The 22,152-nt window shown below is 40.5% G+C and overlaps 1 protein-coding gene across 1 annotated transcript in view; it reads right to left on the reverse strand.

The window, feature by feature from the left end:
- Positions 1 to 5,950: 5,950 nt before the first annotated feature.
- opn5 (opsin 5) overlaps positions 5,951 to 22,152 on the reverse strand; it is a 54,250-nt gene continuing 38,048 nt past the window's right edge. The window contains exons 4-8 of the mRNA XM_037751507.1: positions 13,516 to 13,686; positions 12,604 to 12,938; positions 12,235 to 12,479; positions 10,070 to 10,132; positions 5,951 to 7,605 (exon numbers count right to left, since the gene is read on the reverse strand). Of these exons, the coding sequence (XP_037607435.1) occupies positions 7,602 to 7,605; positions 10,070 to 10,132; positions 12,235 to 12,479; positions 12,604 to 12,938; positions 13,516 to 13,686 (818 nt within the window). The 3' untranslated portion in view covers positions 5,951 to 7,601. The remainder of the gene's footprint in view (positions 7,606 to 10,069; positions 10,133 to 12,234; positions 12,480 to 12,603; positions 12,939 to 13,515; positions 13,687 to 22,152) is intronic.

Genomic DNA, 22,152 nt, shown 5'->3' on the forward strand with positions numbered 1-22,152 from the left:
GAAATCACAAAAAAATTAAATATGAAGTAAATGTTAGTCAGGCTGTAAGAGTTTGCTTTCTGAGAATTGAGCTTTCTGACTAAAAAATTAATGATTATTTTCATGTGATTTTCAGAGAATTCAAGAATTTGATGAATCACCACACAAACACCAAAGTTAAGGGTTATGGTTAACTTTGGTGACCCTAATCCTGTTGGGTTTACGATATACCTCCAGGCTTTTTTGTACGTCTCAACATGTTACGTATACCTGCCAAATTTCATACATCTCGGGGAAACCACAATGAGGGGCTCAATTTCAGCAATTTTGTAGGGGGGGCGCTATCGAGCCATTTTGTCACATCTGAGCCAGAGACCCAGAAAATATCAAATTTTTCACCAGTCCTGAAAAATTTGTTCATTTTCCGAGCACCTTTAACCCCTAAAAAATGTGATTCATTTTGTCCTAATAATAATAATAATAATAATAATAATAAACGGACCAATTACAATAGGGCCTTCGCCGACCTTCGGTCAGTTCTCGGGCCATAGTTAATAAAGTTGAAATAAATTGAGAATCAAAGAGAAAACAGTGGCTCATTCTTTTAGTTGCAAAATCTCCAATTTGCGGATTTCTGTCTAAGTAATGTTTCTGCGTCAGAGGCTGTCTGAGTCGGTTGTTTGCATTGTATTTACCAAATTACGTATTCCAGTTTTAATTTGTCCACGGATAAGGGTCAATGAACCGTCTGACTGTCACATGAAATTAACAATTTCAGAAAGGAAATATACTAGGCTAACAAAACAAAAGATCCTTATGACATTGACATAGGTATACAAATATTTCCACGTTAAAAAATCTTTTCCACAAGACTGCAAATTTAAGACAAAATATGTACAGGCAGACTTTGTATGGGGTGCCATTAGTGACAAAAATGTCTGTATTCTGCTTTCATTTTGTCAGAGAAAATAATGCTGTTTTTCATCTTTATTTTTTACATTCATTTGTTTTGTATATTGTCTTGACTTTATCACTTTGGTTGTTTGCATTTATCTGTAGCTTCTGTCGTAAATCGACAGAATAAGAATATTTGTTCCTACTGATGACATACAGTAGATCTTTAATAACAGTTCACAAACACGTAGTTAAATTTGTTTGAATGTATTTTCCTAAAACAGCTGGGCACTGTAGTTTTTAGAACGACCTTACTCAAACGGGAAAAATAGGTATATTTTTTGGGACTATTTTCAGCTGTGGATTAATACACACTTGGTGAGTACTTCAGGCAGCACGACTGATTCAAAATAAACTACAACGTGTGTGTTCGTGGTAAAGAAGGAACATGTCACCTAGTGCAACAGTGTGGAACATTGATGTGTTTTTAATAGTTTTTGGGCGACAAAAATGGAGCTCTATGGCAAAAAACAACCTAAAAGAGGTTAAATTATATAATGATAAAATATAAAACCATGCTGCAAATTCTAATTAAGTGAAACAGTATATTATATTTAACATGTCAGCGTGATCATTGATTATGTCAATGTGTAGTCACTTCTGTTTGATTTTGTCAAAGACAAAACAATGTACTACAGTTTTTAAATGTGTAAAGATGAAAAACAACAGTAATTTACATTATAACTCTGAGAAAAAGTATTTAAATGCAACTCATTTTTGGCACAAATGTTAAATCCATAAATCCTCATAGACCAACAGACTAGAAACAGACCAAAAAACAACTAACAACCAATACCTGAGATTCAGTTTGATGCCGAACAAGGACATCATTGTAGACTCCATCATCTAACAACAGGCCGGGGCCACTTCACCCTCAGTTCAGGATTTCAAATATGTATTCTGTGAAATCTTAAGGCTTGAATTCATGCGTATGATTATTAACAGAATTGTTAAAGGTCCCATATTCTAAAAAGTACGATTTTCATGTCTTTTATATTATAAAGCAGGTTTAAGTGCTATATAAATACTGTGAAAGTATCGAAGCGCTCAATATACAGAGAAATACACACAGCTCGTATTCAGAAATTGTGCTTTTGAAACAAGCCGTTAGGTTTCTGCCCATTTGTGATGTCACAAATATACAATATTTAGACCATTACACCGTTTTTAAACGTAAACAATCTAAATTTGTCCCAGTTTATTCCTGGTTGCAGTGTATGTTAATGACATCAGCTGACAGGAAGTAAACATGGACCCAAACTGTTGCCAGGCAACGCAATTCTGTTGTAATTCCGTTGCAATATCGTTGAAATGCATTTCAGACAGAGGGTAAATACAGGTATATTCAGGCATGCAGTACGAGGATAACATTTTTTAACATTACAGCATGTAAACATGTTCTAGTAGAAACCCAAAATACAAGTATGAAGTGAAAATGAGCACAATATGGGACCTTTAAAAGATTTGACATATGAACTGAGAGCAAACACACACCAACCTGTGTTATAATGCTTTCGATATGCATAAACATTAGTTGTATCAGTCCTGATTCAAAGTACACTGTACAGTGTGCTTACTGGAAAACTTAACGTCAGTTTCCTTTTTGCTTCTATGTCGACATCGACCTTACAAACAAATCACATGACAACATTTGACCCACCGAAATAGGAAACAAAACTTACAAAAATACTCTATCAATTAGCACATCGCTAATTATTGATCATTTAGATGCAAGCAGCAAGTCACGAGGGTCCAAGTAGACTAGAAATATTGGGACAATGCAGACAGTGCAGAACTAAAGCAATACTGAGGTGGTACAAAATGTTTCGGTGCAGCAGTGTTTTACATTTAGTGGGTTTTGTGCAGAGAACATGGGACTAAGGGCTGGCACCACTAGTAGACATCAAGGAGAGGAAAACATGCACATTCTCAAAATTGTTTGTGGTGCTGGGAGCAGATCCCCTCCAACATGTACTTTTTAAAAAATTACTTGCTCCCGCACACACATTTCTCTGCTTTATTAGTCAACGTCATCAGGACATTAAATCACTAGGAGACATGCCTATTAGCTTGACTTAGCAGACTTTTTCTGTGGCTAAAGTAACACCTGTACAATATAATGTAACAATAGCCCTGCAATACATACTTATTTGTGAATTCTTTTGCGAAGATTATTTTGTAAGATTATAGACTGTAAAATGCTGCTGTTGTGTAATATCATGTTAAGTCAATACAATGTACAAACTGTGGCCTTATTGGTGCCATCATTTCTATTGTGTTGGATTGCATCAGAAGTTTTGTAGAAGTGTTATACTATTACATTTATACTGTGTGTATATATATATATTAGGGTTGTCGAGTAACAAGTTAGCCATAACGTGTTAACGCCACTCATTTCTTTAACAATTAACTAAATTAAATTGGAGGTCATACCGGGCTCAGTTTTAAATCTAGAGTGAAGGTACTCGTATCAACTCAAAAACCTGAGGAATCCAATGGTACAAACCATGTCATACTAGCTTGTCACGAAGGAGGTTAAAAAAAAACGCTCCAAACTTGCGGTAAAGTTTGCCATGTTATGATTAGAGCACATTTTTTTTATGCTAAATGCAGTACCTGTGAGGGTTTCTGGACTTTATCTTTCATTGTTTTGTTTTGTTAATTGATTTACAATAATAAATATATACATATATTTGCACAAAGCAAGCATATATGTCCACTCCCATGTTGATAAGAGTATTTAATATTTGACAAATCTCCTTTTAAGGTACATTTGAAAAGATAAAATAATGTGCGATTAATCAACATGCGATTAAATTAAAATAATGAATCGCATGATTGTCCATGATTAATCGCGATTAAATATGTTAATCGATTGACAGCCCTAATATATATACTATTATTATAAGTGTCATACTTCAATATATACATTGACTATAATTTATCAATCTGTGGAGTTACTTTATAAGGACTTTTATATTGTGGCATTCCCTGTGGGCAAAATTTTGAAAATTGATTCTCCATCTGAGGATGTTTGTTGGGTTCTTTTGCGTATTGAACTTAGCATTCATGAAATATGGCTTGTTTTATATGTGCAACACCCTAGAACTGAGTGATTCTTAGCTTTGTATGGAGTGCCAAGAGTGCCAAAATTGATTGACAGTCTAGCAGTAGTCAGAAAAGACAGGTCTTTCCTTAGTACAAGCATGTTTGGGCAATATAATGTTAAGATACATTTTTAAAAATAATCTTCTAAATAAAAAAACACAGACTGAAGCACATCGATGACCCACGGTGACCACAGAAAGCACAACACTTTTTTTTTTTAACAATTATTGATGCTGAGAATCAATATATTCTCCTTTAAGCTTTTTTTAGGCAAAAACTAGCTTGCAAAAGCGGGTTTTGCATATTTTGTAAGATTGCTAAAAATCTGTGAAAGTGAAAATGGAATAACGTGGAAGAGTGCTTCTTAAAGCGAACACCATCTGAACAAAGCTCAGTTGAATTTGGTCATATTTTTTTTCCAGTTCTCAAAATGTGACCACATATGTCTTTTGTAAACTGCAGGTTTACAATTTGCACAACACAATCAGTCACCTCTAAGTGTGTACATATGCCTAATGGATGAATTTAGACTTGCAGGTTGCTTGAGAATCCACAAAGTGTCTGACTTACTCTGGTTTGCAGTCATAATAGATGCCAGTCAGGTGTTGAAGACAGTAGGACATGTCCAAACACTTAAGCGTCTGCACAGGGGTGAGTGCTGACACATGGAGGGAAACAAAAGAGGGCTCAATGTGGCAGGTTTACAAAAGGCTCAGCAACACAGTGACAAGTTTCAGCAGCAAAGGGAGCGTCGCCTCACTAGAGGAAGTCTCATACTACCGGAAAATGCAACAAGTTGCGTGGTCATATTTTGTGGCGTTGGTTGTCATGCAAGTGGCTTTCAATCACAGCTGTTATAATGGAGGGTCCAATGGCAATGTGTTCAACTGAAGTATCCCAGAATACCCTGCAAACTCTCTGTAACGTGCACTAGCTGTGAGACTCAGCCAAATGGCGAACACATATAACATAAACTACACTCTGTAACTATGACTGATTGCTTTGACATTGTCTAATACAGTATTTGAAGTAGGTTCAAGTGTACTGATGAAAATAGGGTAAATAAATTCTGTGTTGTCTGGTAGTAAATTTCAGGACACTTGGCACATAGCGCACACCATAGGAATTCAGGAAAAAAATAATTCTTTAAAAATAAAAAGATTCACATCTTGAAGCCAGTATTTATAGTGATACATATACAGTGTATATATATATAAATATATATATATATATATTAGGGCTGTCGATGTTAACGCGATAATAACGCGTTAATGCAAAATCATTTTAACGCCACTACTTTATCTAACGCAATAACGTAACTTGCGATATTTAGGTTGTAGCGGGCAGTTTTGAAGCTCCAAACTAATGCTGAATTTTGACGAGGAAAAACTGGCATGGCCATTTTCAAAGGGGACCCTTGACCTCTGACCTCAAGAAATGTGAATGTAAATGGGTTCTATGGGTACCCACGAGTCTCCCCTTTACAGACATGCCCACTTTATGATAATCACATGCAGTTTGGGGCAAGTCATAGTCAAGTCAGCACACTGACATACTGACAGCTGTTGTTGCCTGTTGGGCTGCAGTTTGCCATGTTATGATATGAGCATATTGTTTTATGCTAAATGCAGTACCTGTGAGGGTTTCTGGACAATATTTGACATTGTTTTGCGTAACTAATTGATTCCCAGTAATAAATACATACATTTGCATAAAGAAAGCATATTTGTCCACTCCCATGTTGATAAGAGAATTAAATACTTGACAAATCTAATCACTAATCACACATTTATCCGTTCAAAATTTACCCTTTAAGGTAAATTTTGAACGGATAAATTAAATAATAAATTAATTAAATTAATTAATTTATTAAATGTATTAATTAATCGATTGACAGCCCAATTATATAAATATATATATATATATATATAATAAGCGGAAAGAGGGAGGCTGAGGAGTAGCGAGCGTCGGAGCCACTGTCCAGGATGAAACATCGAAAATCCAGGAGTACATCAAGAAGATGGCCCCAGATGATGAGCCGCTAAGTGAATACCTAAGACAGCAGAAACCTGATGATAGTGAAGAGGAAGAGGAGCAGACAACATGGAAGGACAAGCCCCTACATGGCATGTACCACCATCAGATAGAGGAAGTGGCTGATATCAAGAAGACCTACCAATGGCTGGAAAACGCTGGACTGGCAGACAGCACAGAAGCACTAATCATGGCAGGACAAGAACAGACCCTAAGCACAAGGGCCATAGAGGGCAGGATCTACCAAAGCAGATCAGACCAGGATCTACCATAGCAGATCAGACCCAAGGTGCAGGCTGTGCAAAGATGCCCCTGAGACGTCCAGCACATAGTAGCAGGGTGTAAGATGCAAGCTGGATCAGTGTACATGGAGAGGCACAACCAAGTGGCTGGGATAGTGCACAGGAACATCTGTACCCAGTACGGACTAGAAGTACCCAAATCCCAATGGGACATACCACCCGAAGGTGGTTGAGAACAACAGGGGCTAAGGTCCTGTGGGACTTCAGGTTCCAGACTGACAAGCAGCTGCTGGCTAACCAACCTGGACATATTGGTGGTTGACGAACAGCAGAAGAGGGCAGTGGTGATAGATGTGGTGATACCAGCTGACAGCAACATCAGGAAGAAGGAACATGAAAAGGTTGAGAAGTATCAAGGGTTGAAAGAACAGCTGGAACAAATGTGGAAGGTCAAAGCCGACGTGACCCCCAAACTGGGAGAGTGGCTCCAGCAGATTCCAGGAACGACATCTTAAGCCTCAGTCCAGAAGAGCGCAGTCCTAGGAACAGCTAAGATACTGCACAGAACCCTTTCAAACTCCAATGGTAGAGGAGCCGAGCTTGAGGAAGACACAGATACCACCCCACGAGGGGTGGTATCTGTATATATAGCCATATATATATATATATATATATATATATAGGGCTTTTAATCGATATCTTCACTGTTGGTTTATGGATATGTATGTATTGGAATCTTCACTTTAAAACTGAGCCCGCTAAAAATTTAAAATTGTGTTAAAGAAATTAGCGGCGTTAAAAACGAATGAACGCGTTATCGCGTTAATTTTGTGACAGCCCTAAAATGTATATATATTTATAAGTACTTTGTATATGGTAGTTGCCAAACTTCGGTCTCTCCTGGAAGACGTTCATAGAGTTGCGATCAAGTGTGCACATGAAAAGTGACAGAAACAGTAAAGAATAAATCATTGGATTGTCAGCTTCAGAAAGTTAAAGAAATTGTTGAAAATTGCCGACCATCTGTCGAGCAGCATACCAAACGCTTTTACTCTAGCCACATCTTAACTGATTGTGATTCATGACTTTCCCTTATCTTAACCATACCATAGTTCCATAATATGCAGATATTGCAGAAAAGGAAGAATTTTAAAAACGTTGACACAGGACGTAAGAAAGAAACGTCATTGGACATAATCCGAAGTGCAGAATAGTCCAATGGTGACGTTGGAGTATTGAGTTGTTACTGTCTGATTCTTGATGAACTTGCAGAGTTCAGGGGCTTCATCTAGAATTTAATGAAGAAACTTGCATCATGATGAGGAAATGTTCACGCCGCTCAGGGCTTCACTTGTCATATGACCTTTACGTGCTGTAGTATCTCAGGTGTGATCATAGCAACCACAACATTTCTCCAATAAAGTTAACCCAGGTGAACCTGAGCCACTGCAATGTCGGACTTTCCATTAGCACATCCCTGAGCTCCTTTAACAAATACTAGGTCTTCATCCCTGTTTGCCTCCACTTGAGACTTGTGAGAGAGCGGTGACCTTTTGATTTACTCTGATGCTGCAGGCTGGCTCTTTCATTTTGACTTCAGACGGGTTTCGTCGCACTCCACCCACTTCATTCCAGCTAACCCTGCTGTTGAACTCTCTCTCAGCACTCGCGAACCTCCCTGTGTGTCAACAGACAATCAATCCCCCTTAATCAAAGTCCACCTTCAACCCACTGGATGACATTCTGAAAAACCGTGGTCGAGCACCTTCGAGCACTAGTTTATGAGTCATGGAGTGAAGGTGTGCAAGAAAGATGTGCACAATATTTTTTTTATATATATTGCTTATCCTCATTCCAGAAATGTGGATAAATGAACATTAAACATTAATTAAAAAAACAGTTAAATAAATATAAATGAGACCCCAGGTGTGTGCAAAGGCAAAATGTTTAACCAAGTAAATGTTAACTTTAAAAAGAATACTTTAATGTTTTTTGGAAACACACTTATTCGCTTTCTTGCCGGGAGTTATAGATGAGAAGATCTGTGGGAGACTCTCAACTGATCGCTATGACCCGCAAAGCAAGGGCTGATGTGATACACGTAGACAACCGAAGGCATCGGTAGGCCACGTTTCTGTAGCTAGCATGGTTAGCTTGTTGATTTGAACTGAAGAAAGAGACGCTTAAAACGACAGTGAAGAAGCACATAACACAACTATCCTTGTAAAGAGTAAAACATTACATGTCCCTTTTAAATTAAAAAGAAAATACCACTAATTTGTGAGGAAAATGTCTTTATTCTTTGATTTTTGGGTTGCTGGATAATAAATAATTCCTGACAATGACTGATATATTTGACTTCATGCTGAAAATCAAATATTTTACTTTATTAATTTAGATATTTTCCAAAGTAAAAGTCCCTAGAAGTGTATTATTAAACCTTTTCCCCATGGTCTAGTGCTAAAAGAGTTAACAAAAATAGCAATAAATTGTAATATTGAATCGCAATATTTGTAGAATTGCATATCAACATACATATCGAATCGGCACCCAAGTATCGTGATAGTATCGAATCGGAAGATAGGCGTATCATCGTTTTTTTTTTACTTTTGATATGGCTAGGCTAGCTGTTTCCCCCTGCTTCCAGTCGCTATGCTAAGCTAAGCTAATTGCCCCCCTGTCTCTAGCTCCAGACTTAACACACAGACACTCTGGTATCAATCTTCTCATCTAACTTTAGGCAAGAAAGCGAATGACCATATTTACCAAAACGCCAAACAACTATTATAATGGAAAAAATGAAGTTATTTCTGGCTATGGCAAAAAAACAAACATACAACAATAAATAGATGAAAGAAAATGGTCCCTGAATCAACCAGAATTGTTTGTGTACCCATGGCCACAAGTGTAGGTTTGGTAGTTAGTTAGAGAATTACATTTTCATTCGTTTCAAAAGAAACAAACTGAATGCTTTCGCAAGTATAAAGTGCACCGTCTGAGTCTCGGTTTTCGCCGACTCGAGTCACGTAACGTCTCCTCGTGTGCAGTGTAACAGCTGATAAGAACATTAGCTGGTGCGATTCAGTGCTTTTTGAGATATATTCACGGTATACAAGCCACAGGTGTGGGAGTACAAAAGACAACAGCCTGTACAAACAGTAAAAAATACACCCAAACCTGTTTTGACATGGCTCACGTCAGGTTGATTTTTTTCTGCTTTAATTTGCAAGTTTGGGTTTAGAAAATATATTGAAATTTTTTGGTGCAATTTCATAAGATTTGGATTCACAAAAAAAGTTATAGCTCTTAATTTGACTGCACTTTGGTTGTTTGAACTTCTCATGATTTCAAACCTCAGTGGAGCCGTGTTATGAGAACAACTATGTAGTAAGTCATGTCTGTATAACTATGTCTGTAATACCGGAAAAACAAAGTCAAGAAGCTCACATGACACGTCACTGGTATGTTGCAACCGCTGCAAAGACAACGTTTGTGTATTCTGAGGAAGGAGGGAGGTGGGGAGCTATGGGAAGCACATGGAGATCCAGCGTGGGTGTAAAAAAAAACACAAGCAGCGAGAGAGACTTGGGGGAACCACCGGCAACAATGGTGAGCTGTTGATGATGCCGTAGCAGGTGTGACAGGCAGCGTGTGATCAGGGTAAGTGTAGGGCACGTAGGGCGGGAAACAAGGCAAACTGTCCGAAGTAGGAGAGGAAAAAAGGTCACGCAGTCTAAAGTGTCTTGTCTCACCTCTCGATGTGAGCTTCTTTGGCTGGCGGAGTGTCCTTTAACGAGCCGGAGATGGCGTAGAACCTGCAGGGACGTAACAAAAACAGGAACATCGGTGAGGAGCTTTTATTTTTTCCAACACTTAAAGGTCCCATATTGTAAAAAGTGAGATTTTCATGTCTTTTATATTATAAACAGGTGATATATAAATACTGTGAAAGTATCAAAACACTCAATCCATGGAGAAATACACACAGCCCGTATTCAGAAACTGAGCGTTTGAAACAAGCCGTCCATTTGTGATGTCACAAATCTACAATATTTAGACCATTTCACATTTTTTAAACCTAAACATTCTAAATGTGTCCCAGTTTATTTCCTGTTGCAGTGTGTGTGAATGTCATCAGTTGACAGGAAGTAAACATGGACCCAAGCTGTTTCCTAGCAACGCAATTCCAATGCAATTCCATTGAAATGCACTAAAACGGAGCGCTTCAGACAGGGGGTGAATACAGGTATATTCGGACAGACAGTATCAGAAAAATAAAGTTTTTTTTTAACATTACAGCATGTAAACATGTTCTAGAAGAAACACAAAATACAAGTACGAACCTGAAAATGAGCATGATATGGGACCATTAAAGCTAAAGTGGACATGCTGGTATGAAACCTGAGGAATCCATTGGTACCAACTATGTCATACTAGCTTGTCGGGAAGGAGGCTAAATAACGCTCCAAACTCGGGTGGTGAAGACAGTAGCACATGTCCAAACACTTAAGCGTCTGCATGGTGGTGAGTGCTAACACATTGCTCAATGTGGCACGTTTTCAAAAGGCTCATCGCCTCACTAGAAAAAGTTTCATATTACCGGAAGATGCAACAAATTGTGTGGTTATTTTTTTAACGATTTTGGTATATATGTGTTAGGGTTGTCAAATTTAACATATTAACTGGTATCATATGAAACTACAAAAACCTAAGGACTCCATTGGTACCAACCATGTCATACTAACTTGTCGGGAAGGAGGCTAAATAACGCTCCAAACTTGCGCTAGATTTTGGCGAGGAAAAACTTAACCCTTGTTAACCGATTATTAACTGTTAACCGACAAGATTTGTGCCTCGCATGCAGCGGTGCGCCAGCTCTATTGTACGAGCACGACAGACAACTGAGTCCCCAGTTCACCGTACGGGAGCGTTAACCTAGCAGCCACGGTGCTTCGTGTAGTGTCGCGGACATGCAGCCACTTTCTCAGTAAAAGTCTCCACCGCACATTTAATTTAGTTTAGCAGGTTGTCTGCTGTGTGTCTGCCCGACGTCACGATACTCCGTCTGCCCGGATTAACTTTAGCGATTGTACGACAAACAGTGTGTGTGTTTGTGCTACGTTAGCATCTGTAGCCCTGCTGGTAGCTTCGTGCTCACACACATACAGTCTGTCAGCGCAGCGTAACTTCAGCGAGTTTTTCCGACAGACCGTGTGTGTGTTGTCGGTGGCGTTATAGCTGTGAACGTACAGTAGGTGTAGCAGACAGTATGTGTACAGTTTATTTGTCGGTGAATAAATGCTACGAGGCTACAACTCCTCCGCTCAAGCGAGCAATAGACGGGAGCCAACTTCCTGTATCTGTAACTCCGGCTCAGACTCTCTTCAGGTGGGCCAGCTTTTCTCCTGAAAGTGACGAGTTTTTCTCAGCTCTTTATTAATTATTAACATTTCTTTTAATCGTTTTAATCGATAGCGCTAATCTTTTAAATTGCTTAATGTCGGTTAACGGTTAAACAGTTAATTATTAACCTCCCTAGTTCTGGACAATATATGTCATTGTTTTGTGTAAATTGATTTCCAATAATAAATATATACATACATTTGCATTAAGCAAGCATATTTGCCCATGTTGATAAGAGTATTAAATACTTGGCAAATCTCCCTTTGAGGTACATTTTGAACAGATAAAATATATGCGATTAATTTACGATTAATCTGGATTAAATATTTTATTTAAAATCATGATTCTCGATATTTTCTTACAGCCCTAGTAGCCACACAACTAATGAATCAGCCAGTGTTTATGAACCATGAATGAAACAGCTGATGCCGCTAATGCTATGCTACGCTAATGTTATGCTTCATCAAAAGTTTCACAGGGATACAGACTAAAAAAGAAAACTGCTCTGTTTTACCTCGACTTTCTAAAAGGCCTGCGTTTCTTCAGGGACTTAAAACAGGAGGACTTTGCGCAGGAATTCTTCAAGTCCAAGACCTGGTAGATGATGGGGTTGTACATGGCTGAGGACTTGGCCAGCAGCGTGGGAATGACCGACACGGGGATGGGCACCGAGTCCGGTTCGCCGAACGCCGACACCACTGACACCACCGCGTAAGGGATCCATGCAATCAGGAAGCCGGCGCAGATCAGCATTGCCACCTGGGAGAGGATACAAAGCAATATTCAGACAACACTATTCCTTTTTGAGTCATTTCTTTTTTCTCTTCTCCACTTTTCTCTCTGTCCTGCACTTTTTTTCTTTGCCTCCCACCTCTACCCTTACCTTTGTCAGTTTCATCTCAAGGTTGTGGCTGTTTTTGATGCGGGCGTCAAAGTGCGATATCTCCTTCGCGGAGGACTTGACCTTGAAGATGATCATGACGTAGGAGAAGACGATGATGCCCGTGGGGAGGACGAGACAGAAGAACAGGATGGCCATGACGAAGCACTGGCCCGACACGGAGGCCTGCGCCAGCCACCAGTCCAATGTGCAGGAGGTCCCGAAGGGCTCCGGGGCGTAGTTCCCCCAGCCGACCAGGGGCATGGTGGCCCAGAACGCCGCATACACCCACACGAAGACCAGGCACAGGAAGGCGTGGTGGCGTTTTAGCCATGTGCCTACAGGAAGAGGGAAGGAAAAGACTTGTGGTGAGAGAGACGACAGAAACTTAATTTGCAAATTCAATGAGGCTGGTTGACAATGTGCAAAGAAGGTTTAAACTAAACCTGGGAGGAGTTTAAGTTGTGTGCGCCTGCTTTCTGCTGCTTTGTTGAGTGCAGTTGCATAAGAACGATGTGTCTCTGAACTATAATAATTTCAGCAGGGGAGAGTGGGGACGAAAGTAACACCATTTGTTCAGCCTCAGTAACTCAGTGGTTGTTTGTGGTAGATCTCCCAAACTTTGATAAACGGTACCCTAATCGCGGGTCCCAACCAACTTTACTGTCTTTCAGAGGCTGTATTGGGTTCAGTTTTAAAGCTAAAGTGAAAATACTGGTACCATATGATACTAGAAAAACCTAAGGAATCCATTGGTACCAACCGTGTCATACTAGCTTGTCATGAAGGAAGCTAAATAACGCTCCAAAATCAGGCAAGGAAAAACTGTTACATAGTTGTAACGTGTGCAAGACCAGGCCAAAACATTCCCTGTTTGACATGATGCATAACATTCGCAACCCAAACCTGACGTACCGTAACTGAGATGGCAGATCTTGAGGTACCGGTCCAGACTGACCACGGTCATCGTGATGAGGCTCCCACAACCAAAGAAGAAGCCTGCCCAGCCGTAGAAACGACAGCCCTCCCAGCCGAACAACCAGCGGTGGGCGAAACAAGATACGACGAAGAAGGGCTTTCCCGTCACTGCAAGGACAGAGAAGGGGGAAGGACGAAGATGACGAGGAGGAGGGAGATAAAAGAACGAGATACAAACAGGAAAGGGAAGGATAAAAAAGAGGAGTGGGAGTGAGTGGGGTTGCAAAATGATTTGATTATAAGGTTAAAGGCTTATTCTCCACCTCTCACCATCTCCACAACCATTTATCCAACACAGATCACCTACAGAACCAACGTTTACTCTGTTATGTGTAGGCAACTGGCAGCTAGTATTCCTCAACAGTGCAACTAACGGCTTCTACAAGTGCGATGAAACGTATGATTCCATTCCATGTTTTTGACAAAATATTTCATCAAAACCATTTTTCTTTAAACTTGAATAAAAATCAAAAAACACAGGAGACCGGTGTTTGTGTCCCATGTGAAACCAAAAGTCAGAGTTGATTTATTTGTCCCGTAACTTCCGCATTTAAGTTACGGCACTTCCAGAGTTATTTAAACTCAAAACATGATCTTTTCTTCAAGCTATCTTAAGTAGTTTTTGTCACGTAACTTCCATACATAAGTCGCGGCACTTCCGGTGCTTTTTTAACTCAAACCGCGAACTTTTCCTCAACCTAACTAAGTCGTTTTTTGCCTAAGCCTAACCAAGTCGATCTATTCCTAAACCTAACTAAGGAGTTTTGTTGCCTAAACCTAACCAAGTCGATCTATTCCTAAACCTAACTTAGTAGTTTGTTGCCTAAGCCTAACCAAATCGATCTATTCCTAAACCTAACTAAGTAGTTTGTTGCCTAAGCCTAACCAAGTCGATCTATTCCTAAACCTAACTAGGTAGTTTGTTGCCTAAGCCTAACCAAGTCGATCTGTTCCTAAACCTAACTTAGTAGTTTGTTGCCTAAGCCCAACCAAGTCGATCTGTTCCTAAACCTAACTAAGTAGTTTGTTGCCTAAGCCTAACCAAGTCGATCTGTTCCTAAACCTAACTAAGTAGTTTTGTTGCCTAACCCTAACCAAGTCAATCTATTCCTAAACCTAAATAAGTCGTTTTATTTTGAAAAGACTGGAGCGGCAACTGACACGTGCATCACGTGTTGCTAGACATTCGTAGGAAAAAGCATGAAAAATACGTTGTTAAAAGTGTCAAGAAAAAAAGGGAAATTCGTGTCTATGTACATGAATCAAATAAATTAAATTTCGTAACTATTTCACGGACTGCCGTGAGACTATGTTCTATAAACATACTGTACATATATACATTTTAGGGCTTTCAAAGTTAACGTTATAATAACGCATCAACGCAAAAAAAACGCCAATCATCAAAGCTAGAGAGAAGATACTGGTCTCAAACTTAAAAACCTGATGAATCCATCGGTACCAACCATGTCATACTAACTTGTCGAAAAGGAGGCTAAATAACGCTCCAAACTTACACTAAATTTTGGAGAGGAAAAACTGGCACGGCCATTTTCAAAGGGGTCCCCTTGACTTCTGACCTCAAGGTATGTGAATGTAAATGGGTTCTATGGGTACCCACGAGTCTCCCCTTTACAGACATGCCCACTTTATGATAATCACATGCAGTTTGGGGGCAAGTCATAGTCAAGTCAGCACACTGCTAAATGCAGTACCTGTGAGGGTTTCTGGACAATATTTGTCATAATTTTGGGTTGTTAATTGATTTCCAATAATAAATATATACATATGTTTACATAAAGCAGCAAATTTGCCCACTCCCATGTTGATAAGAGTATTAAATACTTGACAAATCTCCCTTTAAGGTACATTTTGAACAGATAACAAATTTGCAATTATTTTGTGATTAATCGTGATTAACTATTTATAGATACATTATAAATATATAGATATATAGATAGATAGATAGGTAGATAGATAGATACATCGATAGATAGATAGATAAAATAACAAAAGAGCCTTTCTCCTTTCCCAGAATATTCAAAGGAGACAAAGCAGGACTACATGTGACAGCGCTTGTGACAATGTGTGACTAGTGCCTCATTACTGAACATCATAAAAAGGGAAGTGACATCTACACAAAGCAATACTAGTAATTATTGTATCAAAGCTTCCTTGAAAGGTCACAGTTGTGTCTTAAGTGTGAATGCTATGGTAGCTATGGTGTTGTCATTGGACCAGCCTTATCCTTTATGTTGGATATATAGCCTTCACACAACAACAAGGGTTCTTGACTTCAACACAAGGCTCCAGTGTAGTCGTTATTGCAGCAAGCCACCGTGAATCTCTGATTGTCGATGTTGTGTTGTGTGTCAGATGTGGACCCTCGTCCTAGAGAGCAGCACAGGGCCAAGAGCCATGTGGCATACCAAGCCCGAGCGGCATTTAAAAGGGATAAGCATCCAAACCCCTCAAGGCAAGTTTGCATGAGATGCGATGAGCCAAGACTTTTTCTTGGGATCACTGGAAAACCCAGCGGGGCATGCACACACAGTCGCTCACATGTTTCGGAGACTTAACAGTATTTACTGATTCTGAGTCATGGCAATAACGGCGAAGAGACTTTCAAGCTCTTCAAATCAGGCAGTTGTTTTGTTTGGCCTTTGGCTTGTACAGCATGGAAGCAGCAGAAAGGATTATTGCATAAATGGAAAATACTGGATGTACAGAGCTGAAATTTGGCACTCCCACAGTCGGATCTAACCCGGTCACTCCCAGCAAGCACGCACAGTTTGTTTGGGGGAGCAACTGACTTGATGGATTCTTCCTCCCACTTCACTAAGGGCTTGTTACATTTTTCAAGATTCACTCCAGGGTTTCTTTTACATGTATTCAATAGGTGAAGATTACTAACACGGCATGCAATATTATGAAAACAATAGGGCTGTCAAATGATTAAATTATTTAATCGCAATTCATCGCACATTTTTTATCTTTTGAAAAATGTACCTTAAAGGGAAATTTGTCTAGTACAGAATTTAAAGCAGCACTCGGCAGTATATTTTTGGCATCATTGGGTAAAAATTCCATAATAACCTTTCAGCATATTGTAATTCACGTGTTCTGAGAGATAACTAGACTTCTGCACCTCCTCATGGCTCTGTTTTCTGGCTTTAGAAGATATAGCTCATGACGGAAGACTTTGACCAATCACAGGTCATTCCAGAGAGAGAGAGCGTTCCTATTGGCTGTGCTCCGGTACTTGGCGTTCCTTCAACAGATTTTACAATGGCGGCCGCGACACAAACATTCTCATTTACAGCTAAACCGTGCACTACAAGATGATTCTGGGGCCGCTACAGTTGTAGCGTTGGCCCATTTGCGACAGCCGGCTCGACTGCAACTTTACCGCGATACGATAACGTTTCCTGTCCGCGACAAGTTAGCATGCAGCTTTAGCCGTGATGTCTAACTCTGCTTTTCCTGTCAATGTGTGAAACCCAAAGTGTATCCTTCCTTTACTGGATGTATAGTGTTTACCATGCTGGATTTAACATGTTACCACGCGGATCCTCCGCCTTTTTCTACTTTATCGTTTTGGCTTTGTTTGTTTTGGTTGACGGATACGGACTTCAACAATAAAAGCGGTAACTTCCTTCAATCTCCGCATAGACTCAAATGAAGCAAATATGTCGATTCTGGCATTACAAAAATCCACTTCAAAATCGTAAAAAAAAAAAAAAAACGCAATGTTTTTTCCCACTTCTAATAAATAGTGTATTTGTAGGGGCCTATTATATTTTGCTTGGTGGTGACACAAGGGGAAAGTTTACTGTTAGCAGATTAGGATTCATCCTCAGGGGTCATCAACAAACACAACGAATTTCATTGAAACGGGGCCACCAGGTTCTACTTGCCCTCAAAACCTCCACCAGTGGTTCAGCAACGAGGAGAGCTGCTCCCTGTGCAGTATCATTAAGCCTACAACACATCCTGTCAGGATGCAAGACTGCACTGATCCAAGAGGCGCTACAGATGGCGACATGACAAGGTCCTGAGGAAGCTGAAGATTCTTGAAACCTGCAAGCAGGAGACAAACACCATACAGCCTCCTGCAGGGAAACAGCTCGTCCAGTTCGTCAGGCCTGGAGGGGGCTCCGAAAACACCTGCCCAAGGGGCACCATCAAGGCTTCACTCCCCTGGCAAGGAGTGGAGCATGAGAGTCGAACATCGGAGCACAGCTTCAGTTCCCTAGGGAAATAACACGTCTCTCCGCCCCGACATTGTCGTATGGTCCAAGGCTTCCAAGGCTTCCAAGGCTTCCAAGTCTGTCACCCTCATTGAGCTCACCGTTCCATGGGAGGATGGAGCTGAGGCTGCCCACGAACGGAAGAAGGGGATGAAGTACTCAGATCTGACTGCTGAGTGCAGGGAGGCGGGCTGGAGGACCACCATCTATCTACCCCGTGGAGGTGGGGTGCCGGGGCTATGTCTGCGCAATCAACTTCACGGCTACTCCGCGTGATGGGAATAACAGCGGCGAAACTCCAGCGGGCGCTCAAAGAGACTGGCAGCGGAAGCAGAGAAGGGGCAATTTTTGGCTGTGGTTGAGGAGGAAGGATAGGAGTTGGGGTACCGGTTAACCCGAAGGCCAGTTGCAGGGAGTGGGAGGGAGACGTCCCTTCCACTGCTCCGCCACCAAGAGACGTACCGGGTGTAATGCCCGGTTCAGACTACACAATATCAGCCCGATTATAGCCCGACACGGCCTTCGTAGGGGATCGGGAACGATAAATGAGTGTCATGTGCGAAAATCGATTCTCTTATCTCGTGTAGTGTGTCATAGTACACGACAACTGACGCCACTTCTGGGACGCCCCACGACACCCCGAGGAAAAGTCTAACCTGTCAGAATTTTTCGTCTTGACACACCTAGTGTGACATCTCCAACGACGTGTTCCTTTGTGTTGACCAATCAGGTGCTCTCTCCAGCGCGCAGTCGCAAGTCAGGTCACTTGGTAATAAACAAACATGGCGGTAAGGAGGAGGGATGCCAAGTTTGCTGCTGTCAGGTGGGACAACGAAACTGACTGAAGTATGGACAGCCCATACCGTCCTCTCTGTGCCACCCAGGAGCGCATCCACAACCCTTTTTTCTTTCTTTACTTTTTCTTTTCGCAACACAAGACCACCAGCATCACACACAACGCTTCTGTCGCCATGATTGAGAGTTGCTTCAACCGCCTCCCCGATGATGTCTGAACTCGCGCATGATCGCGGAATACGACGTGCCATGATTGGTCGTGCTCATACGTGTAGTCTTGCCAGTCACCCGACCAAGACACTGCAAGAGTTTATGGCGCTGGCATCGTCAGATCTGACATGGTGACGGCAGGCAATGTCCAGCAGGTAGCAACACCCACCTGTATTTCTAATGAATTGGTCCAGTGAAATTACTGAATGCTTAAGAAAAGATTGGCAGTCACTACAACGCTTAGAAAAACATCCTCTGGGAACCATGAATGTTCATACCAAATTTCATGGCATCTGGTCCGTAGATGTCAAGACGACTTTCTCCGGACCAGAGTGTCAGATGGACACACGGTGCCAACTAAATCAATCAGCTGAATGAACTCCATCATCTTTAAGTTCCCCGGGGCAAAAACTAATTTCAATAATGGAGAATATTCATAATGGTAATGTGTTTGGCCCCTCTTGATCCGGATGCTGTCTGTTACGGATGCACTCCTGGACAAGATAAGGTTATTGTCAGCTCCAAATATCACTGCTACTTGTATTTATTTTGAGCAGTGTTTTGAACTTGAAGAAGCAGCAACTTGATTTGAGATATAATTGCCAGCTTTAGACGCTTTAAAATATTGATTTATTATATTACAATTTTCATGATGATGAAGAAGAGCACAACATGTCCTTCTGAATCCCACTAAAGAGCTTAATGAGAGAACAGGTCAACCAGGGGAGGATTAGTGAGGATTACAGCACTGAAGGTGACATCAAGTGTTAAACAAGGTGGAAAAACATGTAATTACATGATTTCAGTTGCATAACGCCTAAAACTCATTTTTAATATCCAAACATAATTTGTATAGACTTTCCAATTGGAGTTATTTTAATATATGTGTAGGTATGTTTGTATGGCATGAAGGTAACATCCATTCAGTCATGAGAGTTAAACCCATAGCATTTTTATTAAACCTGTCTGACCTGACTTTCAATGGATTTCATAAGCAGTTATAAAATTGTAGAATTTCACGTATGACCAAACCAGAGGAAGGTACACGCAGGACTTAATTAACTGTTCGATAACTTTGCCGAGGCATGCCGTGATTTCTCCCTCACCATCACCATAAAAAAGACTGTAGTGTTGGGTCAAGATGTCATTGCACCACCACCAACGATCACCATCAATGATGCGACCCTGACATCAGTGGATACTTTCCGGTATCTAGGGTCCACCATCTCCAACGATCTTTCACTTGACCACGAAATCGACGCCCAAATTGGTAAAGCCGCTGCAACCGTCATGGGTCAGGCTAAACAAGCACGTATGGGACAATAACAACCTGCAACTCAACACCAAAGTGAGGGTCTACGGCGCTTGCGTTCTTAGCACTTTATTGTATGGCAGCGTAACCTGGCCTGCATACGCCCGACAAGAAGCCAGACTGAATACATTTCACTTAAAGGAGTCTCCGCAACATCACGGGCATCTCGTGGGAAGACACGATTCACCAACACGGAAGTGCGAGAGCTAAACTCACCTCCATCCATAGCTTCCTGTCTAAACGCCGTCTCAGATGGCTCGGCCACGTTCGCCGCATGGGAACAGGCACACTCCCCAAGGACCTTCTTCACGGACAACTCGTTCTCGGCACCAGACCCATCGGCCGCCCTCACCCTACGCTTCAGAGACGTCTGTAAGCACGACCTCCATCAATGTGGACACTTGGGAAGAAGCCGCAGCAGACAAACCCAAGTGGAGAAGACTGGTGAAAGAAGGCTGCGAAAGAGCCGAGGAGGAACAACAGAACCGACTGGAAGAGACGAGGCAAATGAGGAAAACTTATGCCAGCGACCCCACCAAGCCACAGACTACATATGCAGCAAGTGCAGGAAGGATTGCCAGTCAAGGATTGGACTCCACAGCCACTCGAGGAAGGGCAACCCCCACCAATCGACGTGAACCATTGTCTATAAGAAAGACGGAGGCCAAGTTAACAGTTCATTGTTGCACACATTAGAACATTTTATAGAAATATGTAAGTATTTGGTAAGATATTATTTGTAAAATTTAAAGAAACTGTTTGTGAAACATCTATAAATATACATAAATAGATATTGGTAACTTTGTCAATGGTTAATAATTGGTTTGTAAATCATCTAGAAATATTATTTGGATGGTTATTATAAAGTTGCAACTGATGATTCTGATAACTTCTTAAAGGTATTATATGGCATACTTTGTAAAGTGTCTATAAATAGTTAATACCCGGTTTGGAATCCAGTGGGTTTGTCCAAAAAAAACATTTTTTTGGTTTTTGATCGTTTTTTGTTTTTTTATCTGCAAGACATTTTGCTCAATTAATCCAAAGGTTTGCTGCAGGACTCCAGCACCTTTTGGTCCAAAGAGACTGTGTAAGCAGACTCCATCTCTCATCATGTCAAGATGAACAAGCACTACATCAAAGGAACAGGGGTTGTGCTAATATACAGTACATTGCCTTGACATTGGAGTGGTATATGAAAAGAAATACATTCATCTTCTTTAATATGAGCAACCCCACTGTGACACACATATATAGATATAATATTTGCTGGAAAAAGGCTGAAATGTCCCGTAGAGCGGAGAGGAACTGCAGAGTCTGTATTATTTTTGTGTTTTCCTGACTACGAGCAACCTCTTTCACATCATACTTTACTCATTTGATCCATTCTCAATGTGAATATTGAATACAGAATGTTGAATAGTGAGGTTTTAAATTGTGTTCACATTCACTATAAAATGCTGACAATTTATATCCTTATTTCTTATTTTCAATAAAAGTGTACGAAAGAAACAAAGAAATGAATCGCAATTCTTATCCTTCTACGATTCTGAGTCAGCTCACAAAATCCAAAAAGCATGAAAATTGTATTATTATTATGAATCCCGAAGGAAATTTTTTGGCAGAGTTTGCTCAAAATTACAACATTATAATAAAGATAATATTAACACCGGGCAGAATAGAAAAGCAATAAGAAAAAATAGAAAAGTACATTTCTACAACATCAGAATAGAAACAACAGTAAAAATTAGGGCTGTCAATCGATTCAATATTTAATCGTGATCAATTGCATGATTTTCCATAGTTAATCACAAATGAAGCAGACATTTTTTATCTGTTCAAAACGTACCTTAAAGGGAGATTTGTGAAGTATCTAACGCTCTAATCAACATGGGAGTGGACAAATATGCTGCTTTATGCAAATGTGTGTATAAATTTATTATTGGAAATCAATTAACAACACAGAACAATGACAAATATTGTCCAGAAACCCTCACAGGTGTTGCATTT

This window comes from Sebastes umbrosus, chromosome 18, assembly GCF_015220745.1.
Source record: "Sebastes umbrosus isolate fSebUmb1 chromosome 18, fSebUmb1.pri, whole genome shotgun sequence".
NCBI lineage: Eukaryota > Metazoa > Chordata > Actinopteri > Perciformes > Sebastidae > Sebastes > Sebastes umbrosus.